Source organism: Tinamus guttatus, unplaced genomic scaffold (genome assembly GCF_059628265.1).
Source record: "Tinamus guttatus ecotype Peru unplaced genomic scaffold, ASM5962826v1 Tinamus_guttatus_pri_ptg000812l, whole genome shotgun sequence".
Lineage (NCBI taxonomy): Eukaryota > Metazoa > Chordata > Aves > Tinamiformes > Tinamidae > Tinamus > Tinamus guttatus.
In genome coordinates this window covers 145,899-159,411 of record NW_028289346.1, presented here as the reverse complement: position 1 = coordinate 159,411, position 13,513 = coordinate 145,899, and the positions used below count along the sequence as shown (strand labels likewise).

Here is a 13,513-nt window from a genome sequence, read left to right as displayed (position 1 = left end):
CCTGTTTGAAATGAGGTTGAATGTACAATTATATAAGTAGCAGGAATTGTGTGGAGCAGTAGTATAACTGATTGTTAACTGCTGTAAATGATTGTGTAGGTTAAGCAGATATTCCCAGAATGACTTTTTAGAGTGTGCTTTCTTGGTCCTGGTCACTCTGTAGCCCAGGACAAGTAGATGCTCTTAGACCAAGGTTTGGAGTATGTCTAATAGGTTAGTATTGTATAGGATTCTATAGGACTAATAAGATAGGATTGCATTCTGGTTGGAGAGACCTGCCAGGGCCTATTATTTCCCCTCAGGTAGCTTTTTGTCTCCTGGCATTTGGCAACATATATGTTGCCAAACATATATGCTGTGTTCTAGTGGATTATAGAAATAAAGTGAAGGTATTACAGCTTTTTATTATTATTATTACAAAAATGCACACAATGAGTTATCCTGTCTGTTAAAAAGTATTGGATAAGCAATAACTTCCTGAACTGCTCACAGCTGTGTTCACATGCAAGTGTAAAGGCACTCAGAGCCAGTCAACTTGTATTACTAACCAAAAGCTCCAGGCTAGAGATGGCAGTATAGAATAGTGTCTGGAAAATGCAAAACTCTATTATTGTTTTCAAACTGAGTGATGCCTAGATATTCAGAAACTTAATTTCTTTATTAAGAAGGTAAATCCTATTTGAAATGTGATAGGGCCTCAACAAATGTGTGCATCTGTGTGTGTGTGGCTTGTTTATTTTTTTTCTCGTCCCTGGTTCCTTCATGTAAACCATATCATACTTTGACTGGCTGAGGAGACAGCATTCTCTATGGCATTTAGTTGTCCTCTTACAACTCAGCACCAGTTGCATTCACCTAGCAAATTGATTGATTGGAGCAGGTGGGTTCAGTGTATTAGCACTGCCTGCTTGGCATAACCTTCAAATGGATGGCAAGTGAAAACTCTGAACGCACCAAAGCTCTGTCTGTTGAGACTTCTAGATTTGGATTTCTACTTCTGGTGCTCCCTATTAATATAATCTTAGCTGATGAGAATGTGATGGCCAAAAGGATTTAGTTCTTTCCAGCCCCTACTTCTCTTCCAAAACTTTTCAAATGCTGTGAATAGACACTCTATCAGTATTGGGTCTGAACAGCAGAGTTTAAATAACAACTGCCTTCAAGTTATCAAATATCATGCATGAAAAGGGGTCAGTGTTTGGTTTTCTGGCTTGTACATGAGATTCCTTTAACCTTAGCAGTGTCCCTTACCTGTCTCTTATCACCAAGTTATCTATAAATAAAGAAAAATATTCTTCTAACTTGGAAGATTAAGCTAAAGCTCCTGTTATAGAACTATGGTGACAGAACTGTATTAGTACAAACATATTTCTACAGTATCACTAGCTTAACAGGAAGCTTCTAGGGGAAATGTGGAAGAAAGCTTATTGTGCCTCCCCTACACTTTCCTGGGGCCTGAAAAATCTGTGCTACTGCTGATGTGTTATATATGTAGGAAGAATACCGTATCATAAAGGTCAAAAGTCTAGCTTTGCTAACTAAAAGAGTTTTTGTTAATTTTTTAAGGGATGAAATTTCAAAAATTATACTGTCATTTTCATTGTCTTTTCCTATTTTGCTTCCAGATCAGAGGGCCACTTATGCTTGCCTGTGAAATATACACACACTTTTTCTGAAGCGCTCCAGAAGCTTTATCGTGGTGAGTTCAGGTAGGATTCATTGCTGTTTTTTTTTTTTTTTTTTTTTTTAATGTTATCACAGAATTAATGTGCAATTTTTAAGGATGCTAAGTAAAATCTTAATGCCTCAAACTGTGAATTCTGTAGATGTTTACCATATTGAAGAACGGATTTGTGTTTGAGAGTAGGATTGGAATACAAAGCATGAAACTGTCTGCCAGTTCCAGCAGTTGGCTTACTGTTTTGAATTACCAAATTTTTAATTTGATTGAACTGTACTTTTATATGTGGCATAGTAGAGGAGGCATCTAGAAACAGGTTAATACAAGACTTTAAATGAGTAGTTCAATCTGTCTTACTAAATGAAAATATGCTTTTTAACTCTATCCTGAGGCTTGGAAAACGGAAGCTTTAAACTGTCCATCATACTAAGTGTTTTAATTAAACCTGGTACTGTTAAAACAGGTAACCTCCTGATACTGTAACTGCAGGAGTCCTCAAACTATGGCCCGCGGGCCGGATCCGCCCCCCCAGGGTCCTCAATCCGGCCCGCCGGTATTTACAGAACCCCCCTGCCGGGGGTTGGGGGGGGGGGACCAAGCAGCCGCAGATGCTGCCACTTAATCCGCGCGCCGGCCTCCGCAGCCCCCAAGCACCTGCCGGGACTGGGCTGAAACCAGCGCCTCGTCCTCGACCTGCCCCCTCAGGGGGCGCCTCTTGGCTACAAACCGCCCCGTCCTCCTCCTCCTCCTCTGCGCGCTTGCAGAGCATTCATAGAGGGAGAATTTGTTAAAGAATGCCTTCTTTCTGTTGCCAAAGAGATGTGTCCAGAGAAGGCGGATTTATTTAGTACAGTGAGTTTTTCAGGACCTACAAGGACACGAAGGATTGAAGAAATGGGGGAAAATTTGAATCTGCAGTTGCAAAACTCCTCAAAAAAACTTTGCTATTTCTCATTGGCACTCGACGAAAGCAATGATGTTCGTGATTCTGCACAACTTCTAATTTTCATTCGTGAGACAAATGATTCTTTCGAAGTCACAGAGGAGCTTGCTGCACTGAAAAGCATCAAAGGAACAACTGCAGGAGAGGATATCTATGAGAAAGTTTGCCAAACTATGAATGATTTGGAGCTGGACTGGGGTAAACTATTCAGTGTGACAACTGATGGTGCTCCTAGCATGGTGGGGTCCATGAAAGGAGTGGTTGCACGCATTAACAAAGAGATGGACAAACGCAACCATTCACATCCGATAGCTATACACTGCATCATCCACCAACAAGCACTGTGTTGTAAATCACTGAAGCTGGACTCTGTCATGAAAATTGTAGTTTCTTGTGTTAACTTCATTAGAGCTCATGCACTAAACCACAGACAGTTTCAGGAATTTCTGTCTGAGCTAAATGTTGCCTATGAAGATATTCTGTACCACACAGAAGTCCGTTGGCTGAGTCGAGGGAGCGTTTTGAAACGATTTTATGACTTACTTCCACAGGTTTATGATTTTATGCTTTCTAAAAACAAAGAAGTACCAGAGCTCAATGATGCAGAATGGAAATGGCACCTTGCGTTTCTGACAGATGTAACAGAGCTACTCAACAATTTCAATGTCCAACTTCAAGGAAAGGGGAAGCTCATCTGTGATATGTATTCACATGTGAAAGCATTTCAAGTCAAATTAGACCTGCTCATTAACCAAGTAAAGGAGGAAAACTTCTGCCATCTCCCCAGAACTCAAAACCTGTCTGCAGAAAAACCAGCAGTTGCGTTCCCAAACAAAACATGTATGGATGTACTAGAAATGTTGCAAAAGGAGTTTCAAATTAGATTTAAAGAGCTTCGTCTCCATGAGCAGGACATAGAGGTTTTCCGGAACCCATTTTCTGTTGACATTGAAACTGTTGATCCGATTTACCAAATGGAATTGGCCGAACTACAGACTCGTGACTCGCTGAAAGATGCATTCAAATCAAGCAGCCTTACTAATTTCTATGCATCTCTCCCCTCAGAGACATATCATAATCTCAGGAACCATGCACTCCAAATTGCAACCATCTTTGGCAGCACCTATGTCTGTGAGCAGACTTTTTCCCAAATGAAACATCTGAAATCTCCAATCAGATCCAGACTAAGTGATGAACACTGGCATCACTTGCTATGACTAGCAGTGACAAATATGGAACCTAACATTGGCCATCTCATTAGCCAAAAGCAGGCCCATAGTTCACATTGAAATATTTGGTTTTGTTGCTTACAATTGTTCTTCATTTTAAATATTACATTCTTTTTCCTGTTTTTTTGTGCACTACTACAAATAAAATATATGCAGTGTGCATAGGAATTGGTTCATTTTTTCCCAAACTGTAGTCCGGCCTCCGACAGTGTCTGAGGGACAGTGAACCGGCCCCCTGTTTAAAAAGTTTGACGACCCCTGCTGTAACTGATCTTAATGTTACGTTTTACGTTGCTGTGACTCCTGTTGTTGTTTGTTACGTACCTGAAGCCTTATGAGCTCTAAGCAGGAAGTACTTTTTTAGTTATTGTTCTGGAATAAGCTTGAGTGAAAACTTAATCCCCCAGCAAGGACCTGTTCAGCACAAGAGCTGTTTTCTTCTTTCTGGAGTCCTAGAGCAGCACTTACATCGCATCTTTTCATTATGTGATTCAAAACATAGTTAATGTGTGTTCCTTGTGGATCTCGATGTTGCTATGCTTTTCTGCTCACCCTTGCAAGGACTTCAGTATGGAGCCTTTCTGGGTCTGCCTTTGGAAGCCACTATAGTAGAAGACTGGCTCTATCTTCGGTGTTTTTCAGATGGGAGACTTGGGTGGTGTCATCAAAAGAACCCAAGTAGTTCCCTGTCTCTGCTTCCCTACAGTGTATCAGTTTTCATGCCAAGTTTAAGTTGAGGAGAAACTTTGGAACCACCGATGAAGACTGAGCTCTGTAATTTTGGTGCTTCCCCTTCATGTGACTTTTCCTTTTTGTTTTCCAGTATGAAATATTTTGTACTGGTTTGGGTTACTGACCTGTTTGTCTAAATAGAATAGTCTATCTAAATAGAACAAGTTCAGTCACAGTCAAAACCTAAACCGTGGTTGAACATGGGTCTCACTAGTTATAAACAGTCATCCTTCCCCGTTATGAAAGCCTCAGAATCGTTAGTCGCAAGCAAAGAAGATATCTGCTACCAGTTTTAGAGAAATTGGTACAATATCTCCTTAAATGACTCATTGGCAGGGTTGTGTGCGTTTTGTTCAGACACGGAGAAAGCAAAACTGAGGGATGAGTTTGGCAGGCAACAGTATGGGTTGGGAGGGGGGACCCTGAGACAGGCACAGGACTTGGAAGTTAGGGTGTGAAAGCTCAGCTGAAGCTACTATTTCAGTACTGAGCTAGAGAGTTGATGAGAAATCCACGATGCTTGAGTTATACCAGTAATACTTTCATTTTCCTTAAATAACAGACCAAAACTGAAATAAAAATTGCATCCAGTTAGAACATCTTCCAGAACATTTAGGCTGGAGTCTTTGTTTCACTGTGAATGGCTGAACACATTTTAATGAAAGATGTGACTTTAAGGAGCTAATAGTTCAGTCCAAATTTCCCCTAGCCACAACAGGAAGGAATTAGACTGAAAGAGAAGCAAGCAGTCTAAACGACGGAAGCAGCAGTTTAATTGTTAGGGGAGGAACAAGAAGTACAGCAGGAGAAATGGGTTACAACAAAGCAGTCTAAAACCCACTTGGGATGGAGATGGAAAAGATACAAAGGAAAGTAAATTTTGAGGGGAGAGAAGGATCAAGAAAACTAGCATTGCTCTGAAAAAAAAAGATTAGGTGCAAGCTTAATTGGAATATGGTTGTGGAGACTTGAGCTCATGACTTTAGCAAGCAGAGATTTGAGTGTGTGAAAATTCAAGTAAATTACAGACAAGGAATATACATGTATAGGAGTGGAATTATTTCCTGCCTTGATTTTCAAAATACAAGTGACCAAGGATGACAAGGATAAGTATGTAAATGCAGTAGTGGAAGATCAAAGAAACTGTAAGCAACAGAGGAAGAAAATGGCAAACAATACTGCCATTGGAGCCCTGGCCTGACTAGTCCCCTTTTGCTGGGAACATTACTTCTCAGGTTCCAGCATTAATCTTACTAATAATGAAAATGCCAGGGCAGAATAGGAAGAGAATATTTTGATGACTAAGCAGTTTTCAGATTTATTGGGGCTAAGGAAACTGTTTAAGTAGATGGGTAACTGGTTGAAACGGAGAGAGTTTTGTCAGGATTCCTCAAGGGCAGGTGTCAGTGACCGCAAAAGGGATTGGCTTCATTCTCCAGGTATGTGGCAGTCACCTTGTTGGTGACAAGCCCATGTAAACACTTGCAGTCCTGTTTAACAATCAATATCAAGATTTATTAAGAGCAAACTATGTTAGACTACCCATGTTTCTTTTTATGGGAGTAAACACTAAACAGTGTAACACTATCTGAGAACAGTAGCTGTTCTATATGCTTATTTTATGGGAGTTTGAATGTGTTTTAGCATGAGTACTGTAAGGAAGCTAGTGTAGTGATATCTATGGCAAGTTCTCTGCCTAAATTGTACTTAGAGCTAGTTACACTAAAGGTACATTGAATGCAGCTCTCCAAGGATGCCCCTTGGCTTTGTACCATCCAGGACTTTCTCTCATCATCTGGATGAAAGAATGAATAGATAGTACACTTATTAAAGATCAAGGTAGCATGAATTATAAAATTTAGAAGAGGATTAGAATCCAAATAGATTAAGACATTGAAATAATTTTTTTGCAGTTCAGTCAAGACATGTGCAAAGGATTGCATTTACTGATTACAGTAATCAGATGCGCAAATACATGGCGAACAGGCAGACGTTTCTCAAAAGTATCTTGAAATACAAGGGATTAAAAATTAAATGAAAGTTAGTGTCAGCACTGCAGAAAAGCAAACATCATACAACTTTCTATAAGCACAAGTTGTGTATAAGACATGAAGTAATTCTTTTCTGGCACTGGAAGGCCTCAAATGGTAAACTGTGAAGTTTGGGGTATTGAAGTTTCAGAAGAACAATGGTAACAAAGCTGATGGGAATTTTCCCTCTGTTCCTCATCCAAGAAGTCCTAGGAAAGTTGATGCATTAAGGTGCATGGAAGAGAATAGAGTTTGCTCAGTTTAGGAAAGATTAAGTGAAGTTATGGTATGTATTTGAAGATTAACCTTGCTGCAAGGCAAGATGTTATCCTAATTCAGGAGATAAAGTAGTAATGGATTTTCATCCAGCCTAGATTCGTGTGCTGTTATTTCAGGAAAAATTTAATCTGGTTACTGTGACCCAAAGGTCAGTAACATGAACTGGGAAGGCTGTGTTCAAAATGTTTCACTATGTTTCCTGAATCAGAACTGCTACTGCTGCTTTGTTTAATGTAGTCTCATAGGAGGAAAAGTGCATTGATTTCTAGGAAAAACAAAAATCTAAATAATGTAACAGTTTAGGAAGGAATGATTTTTATATCCTTTTGTTTCTTCATTTCAACTTCTGTCATAAACCTGTAAAATTTTCCAAGCTAGGAAATTATTAAAATGACAAGATATTTATAGCCTTTATGGAGAAAGGAATGGATATAGTCACTCTTCTGGGTGTCTGAAAATATAAACAGAATAGATGCTTTCTTTTTTTGCCATTATTGTTGTGTAAATGCCTAAGAGTCTGCTATTCTCAAACTCATTGTGGTCAGTCATTAATTCATAAGTTACAATCATATGCATAAAGTACTAGGATGTTATATGTTATGTAGTGTTTGTAGATTCTTTTGGCCATTGCCATCTTATTTCATACATACAAAAGTTTAGCTAACAATTTGAGAAATGTAAAATATTTGCATTTGAATATGCTTTTCTAAATTTAAAAGTGATAATGAAAGTGTAAAACTTGAAACCTTACTTGGAATGTACTTAAACTTTTGATCTTAAAATGCTCTGCTTTGCGGGCGAACCAGTGAAACTCTTCTATCCTCAATAATTTGATCCTAGCTAACTTTACAATGAGCATTTCAGCTACTATTTCAGCTACTGATACCAATTTCTTTCTCCTTTTTTAGGTGGCAGTGGCAGCAACGAATCCGATTGTATCTTGAAGGAACTGGCATTAACCCTACACCTGTAGATCTACATGAACAGCAGCTAAGCCAGGAGCAGCACAGTAGGGCTCATATAAATGAAAGATTGCAAGATCAAAGTAGGTTGAAGTTTGTGACAAGAATGTAACCACTTTGCCATAACAACTTAGGAAATCAGGATTTATAAGAATACAGGAACATTTGGAGTCTAGTTGCTACCATACATGGCTGATACAGATACAAATGTTTGAGAAGTGAGGGAGAAATGACTCTTAGACTATAAGACTTTGTTTTTTAAGGGAATACCTTTAGGTTTTTATGTGCTGCTTCTGCACTGTACATTTAGAATTATTTTTTAGTTTTATCAACTTATAAACTTTTTCCCTCAAATATGGTACCTATTGGAAAAATACTTAAGTTTTTTTAAATGGTGTCTTAGTGTTGCTATGGAGATACTGGGTTACTATGTAAACTGTTTACCACACAGTTAGATGTTTTTGACTAAATTGTGTATGTGCATGAGCTCTTTTGCTGAATTTGAGATAGGTTTTCTTCAACTGTGAGGCCTGCCTGCAAGTGGCAATACACACATAGATAATTGTAGAAGCAGATCATGCTGTTAAATTTCTGTTGTTGAAGGATGGGAAGTCTCAACAAGGAAATGGTACTGCTTAAATACTGCATAAATAGCTTGTAGAATTTATTCATACATTGAAACAAATTATTCTAACCTCAAGAGGAGGATTGAATAGGATTAGAGTGTTTCATAAATGAAGATTTCTTCCTGGGTAATTCCTAAATAATAAAACACTTTCCGTTGTTTTATTTATGATAGACTGAAGATAAGTTTCTGTCTTTGTTTCTGTTCCTGGATTTCCCCACTGAAAAGGCCTTATTCAATGTGAATGTATCTTAAGCCCCATTAATTAGAAGTTAGTCTGTGGTGTGCAATGTAACTCTTGGAAATTTACCCCAAACTTCTGTTAAGTCACTGTCAGTGAACTTCACTAAGCTAGAGGAGTGACCATTGACAGAAGAGGAGTTCAACCTGTCTGGTTAACCACAAGTTTGAGGAAAAACAATGTTTGAAAACATGTTATTGTTTTACTGGCCTTGGTTCAAATACTTGTGGTCTCTGGTAAAGGGCTGTGACTAGATACAGAAGGAATTGGTGGAAAAAAAAATGAGTCCTTGAGGACAACTGAACACAGAGAATCAAGGTCTAGAATGTGGTCCCAGGCAGCAGACTACATTCTCCAGAGAGTGATGATAGTTTTTGAAAACATGAGTTTTGGAGTCATGATTTGAAACGGGGTGTATTCAATACCTGCAGGAGCTGAGATTTCTGGTCCTCATCTTTTGCCAGTGAGAGCACTCAATGAAGTCTTCATTGGGGAATCTCCGTCATCCAGGTACGTTTAATTGCTAACTATGGCAGCAAGGCAGAATTCATCTTATATGACATTGCAATGGGCAATTGGTAACGGGAAGTCTTTTCTGTGAGTTTTTTTACCTTAGTCATTATGTTGCTGTTGGTTTCCAAGTGTGTATTCAAAAATTATTTGGTGCAGTGATAAAAATTGGTGTTTTTCCCTCTTCCTGTCTGGCCATTCTTCATTTCATAATTCCTGCCTGCTTTTTTTCTTTGTTTTACTAATTTCCTGGCCAATTCTTACATAATCAGATACCTTCAGTTGCTCTCTCTATAGTGGATTAAAGATTTCAGTGATTTTGCTGTCTGTCTATCTGTCAAAGGCTTCTTGTCCTGCATCTTTTCCTAAATATCTCATAGTAAACTTAACATGACCAAGCTGAAATTTCTGCTTTCCTCCTTTCTGTCATTAGAGGCAGAGGTAACGGCATCCCTTTGGCTGAACATATGAAAATGTCTAACACTTCCTTTCTTGTTTTAAGAAACCAGTTTATATGAAATCCTGGTATTGCAGACTCCAAAATATCTTTGACTGTCCTTTCTGTCCTGAAAATAATGGAATCATTGCTAATCAAGCAATACAAAGTATGTGGGGAATGTGGCTGGGGCTGTGGGAAAGGAGTTAAAGCATAATCCTTAGTCAGAAGTTTTGGCCAAATTTTATTTGTAATTTTTTAAAAAAATCCCTTTCCCTTTTACTCTGTGTCTGTGGGTTGTTTTATTTATTTATTTATTTTTAAGCCTTGAGAGTGTAACTTCTTGTGTTTGTACAGTGCCTGGGACGCTGTAGTTGCTGCTGGAAAGAGTATAAATGTTTCATGAGTGCTTTATCTTCCATCTGGACTGCAGCCTCAGACTGGCAGAAAGAATTAGTCTCAAACAGATACAAGTTTTGCTTTCTCTTAAGTCAAACCTAATTTTATCAAGATGCTACAAAAAATTTCTCTAACGTATAGTGCTGGAGGAAGACAAAGCTACTCCCCAACACTTTACAATAACCCTCTATTGCCAGAAGTACATTGTGCTCTTTGGTTCTGCTAGATTTGACAAGCATTGAGGAACACAGTACCTGTAGGAGCAAATTTCTGGTAGCAAAAGTTGTGTTTAATAATAACCCTAGGTGCTTCAAAGGGCTTTTTCTGCATGACAGTTGAGAAAGCAAGGAAAGAAAATCGTATCTAGTTTGAAAAGACTGCCTTAAACTGAATCAAGCTGTGCATCTGTGCTCCTATTTTGTTTCTATTTTTTTCATCTTTTCGTATTTTCAAGAACATGCATGCATATTGCTTGGTCACAAACAGTCTAAACCATTTGATACCAAATATTCAAGAAATACATTCTTTCCAGTCTATCCAGAGTGAAACTTTCATCAGAGCAATTCAGTAAGCTTCTTTTACTAAGAAGGGAGGGACTCAATCATGCTGAACACTGAATGTGTTTTTATGAAAGGGCCTCTATTAATCTCAATACTATATTGTATTGTTGGATTAGACATTATAAATGTCAACAGTTGCAGTTCATAAGTAAATGCTGAGATGTACTGAAACTGTATGGAAAGAGATGTTCTGGTTGGCATAGGCTGCACATTAGTAAGAAATTGCATGAGATACAAATAATACCATACAAAATGATGGTGGTTGTCCCTGAAGACTTACTACACTGAGTTTTAAGAAGAATTTGCCCTGGAGAGAAACTAAGTCTGCTGACTACAGTCAAGCTAAACTGTTCATGAAGAATCACAGTGAATTTTTAATGACTGAAGTGATCAAGAATTCAGCTTGAAGCCATGCTATTGTTCACTGATGTTGGAATTTTTACCTCTTAGTGTTTCCTGATGTAATTTATAAGACCCAATCACAGCCTAAGCACAGTTTATGTGGTAGTTCAACAATTATGCAAGGAAGGTAATGTATTTGTAGTTTCATTTGTAAGTCCAGCAAACCCTTCTTAAATACAAAGTTATTGCTGGATGAACTGCAGAGTTTATTGCAGAAAATTTAATGCGAAAAGTGGCTGCAGAAAAACTGCTTAAAAGTTCCTGCTGCAAATTATAAAAACTGCCATGAAACAGTGAATCAAAAGTGGCTGACAAATCAGACTTACACTGTACAAAGCCTGTGAAATTGTCATCCGTATTTGAAACTGGCCCCTCTAAATTTTTATGTGCCTGATAAGGCTGTGTGTTCTGTCTCATTCAGGGAGAATTTTAAGTCCTGCAAACCCAGTTTTAAATTCTTGCTTCATAGGGCCTCCTATTATGAGATATCAGTTGATGATGGTCCATGGGAAAAGCAGAAGAGTTCAGGGCTTAATGTATGCACTGGAACAGGATCAAAAGCATGGTAAGTTCATTTCACTGCTTTGACAGAAAAGATTGTTTCAGATAAATTAGCCTTTGAATCTGTTTTGGTTAAGTTTCTTACCTATCTTGAGGCCCTCTCGGGACATGGTCAGTCAGTGCATGGCTCAGCTATGTCCAGACATTGTCAGTGTGGTTCAAAGCTGCCTCGGGTGTTTGAGAAGAGCAGAGCACTTGCAAGGGCAAAGAGGAGAGGGAGGAGGAGGAGCTGAGGGATGATGACAAACTTGCCTTAGCTGTAACTTGGTCAGGTGAAAGAAGTTGGATGCTCTATATAGAGATGACTGGGGATGGTGAGGGAAAGAGATCCTGCTCTGGCTTGCAGAGCTTATAAAGGGGTTTCCTTGAACGACTCTTGCTGGCTAAAACAAAAATATTTAGATGTAGCAGTTTGGAAAACTTATAAAATTTCAACTCTAAGTAGAATGAGCTAACACGTACTTGGAAGCTGCCAGCATTATTCTCTGGCACATGTATTGGCCATTCTCCTTCCCAACCCTCTTTTAAACTTAATTGAAAAGGCAGTTTCTTTGCAAAAGTACTTCCCTAAAATAAAGGGCATGTCTAAGTGGAATTATACTAGCCTAATCAAAGGGTTAATGTTCTTAACTTCAATTTAAACTACACCACTGCGTGTAGATATAAAACTGTAAATTTGAGATGTGCGCAGTATACAGTGATAGCCTATTTCATTTGGAAATCTGACTGTTTATGGTTTAAAGTTGTACAACAGGATCCTGGATTTATGTGGCAGACTAACAGGGACTAAAACTGAAGTTCTTGCTAAAATACAAAAATGAATATTCATGCTGTCACTATGGTCACTGGGTTTTAGTTTTCATTGTGCTTCAGAATCTTGTATTCAATGTGCAGAAGTTGGTCGTGGAAGCTGCCAAGGATGAAACTGGCACATTGCTGGGGCAGCTTTCCTTGTGTTCAGTACCTTGGGAATGCATCACCTTAGCCTAGAGATGTTCCTGTGCATTTTAGCTGTTCCTTATGCATTCTCTGCTGAGCAAGCCCAGAAGCAGGGACCAAATCTCCCAGGACTGTGCATCTTCAGTGCCACAGGCCTGTTTATTGCTGACTTCTCTAAGGTTACTTTGTGACTGATACGTTATGGTGCACTGAGCACCCAGCCTCAGAAAGATGTCCTTCCTCAGACTGTGATTGAGGGAGTTCTCTTGGGAGTTCAGGCCATCTCAGCCCGAGAGGAATTTAAATCCTCCAAATGCTTCTTTGGCATAAAAAGGCATAAAAAGCAGCGAGTTAGCAAAATACAACTTGGGATTCTACATCTCAGTTTCTTCTGAGCATCCACTTGAGCTTGCAGGTAGTCAAGGACTATAAGAGAGGATCAACTTTAGACAATAATCCTTGGCATTTTCTGTAGTCTGCTAGGTGTGTGGTGGTCATCTGTTGTGGTCTAATGGTAATTACTGTCATCCCAGAAGTACCAAATGCAAGATTGTAGGTTCCACTGAGAACTGGGCAGCTGAGGTTTTTAGTGCTGTGCAAGTGTGTGGTTGGCACCTAAATTCATTTTGAACTTGGGCATAGGAAGTGACTGTTCTATACTGATATTTAGACATGGTTCACACTGAGGTTTCTTGCTGACTTGCCATGTACCCAAATGTGGCAAAACCAAAAAGCGTCAAAACCAAAAAGCATCTAAGTGTTTTCTATTGATATTGTAATTCTTGCACAATTCAAGCACACATCCTATGGTACACTTATACTGACAAAGTATCATAAGATTTGTAAAGAGGTGTGTGGAGTCCAGTAAGTTAGAAATAACACAAGGAATTAATTTGCAGGAGGTGGACTGAAGGGATAAAAAACACATATAACCTGTACAACTGTTAGATTTATTTATTTTTATTTTTTCTACATGTAGACTTA

The 13,513-nt window shown here is 38.8% G+C and overlaps 1 protein-coding gene across 2 annotated transcripts in view; it reads left to right on the top strand.

The window, feature by feature from the left end:
• LOC104572208 (NAD kinase 2, mitochondrial) overlaps positions 1-13,513 on the top strand; it is a 35,568-nt gene that overhangs the window by 14,949 nt on the left and 7,106 nt on the right. Inside the window, exons 5-8 of one of the 2 annotated variants that reach the window (XM_088537555.1) lie at positions 1,626-1,709; positions 7,803-7,939; positions 9,154-9,232; positions 11,451-11,594. In XM_088537555.1, the coding sequence (XP_088393681.1) occupies positions 1,626-1,709; positions 7,803-7,939; positions 9,154-9,232; positions 11,451-11,594 (444 nt within the window). The remainder of the gene's footprint in view (positions 1-1,625; positions 1,710-7,802; positions 7,940-9,153; positions 9,233-11,450; positions 11,595-13,513) is intronic. The other variant, XM_010219365.2, reaches the window with a different exon arrangement.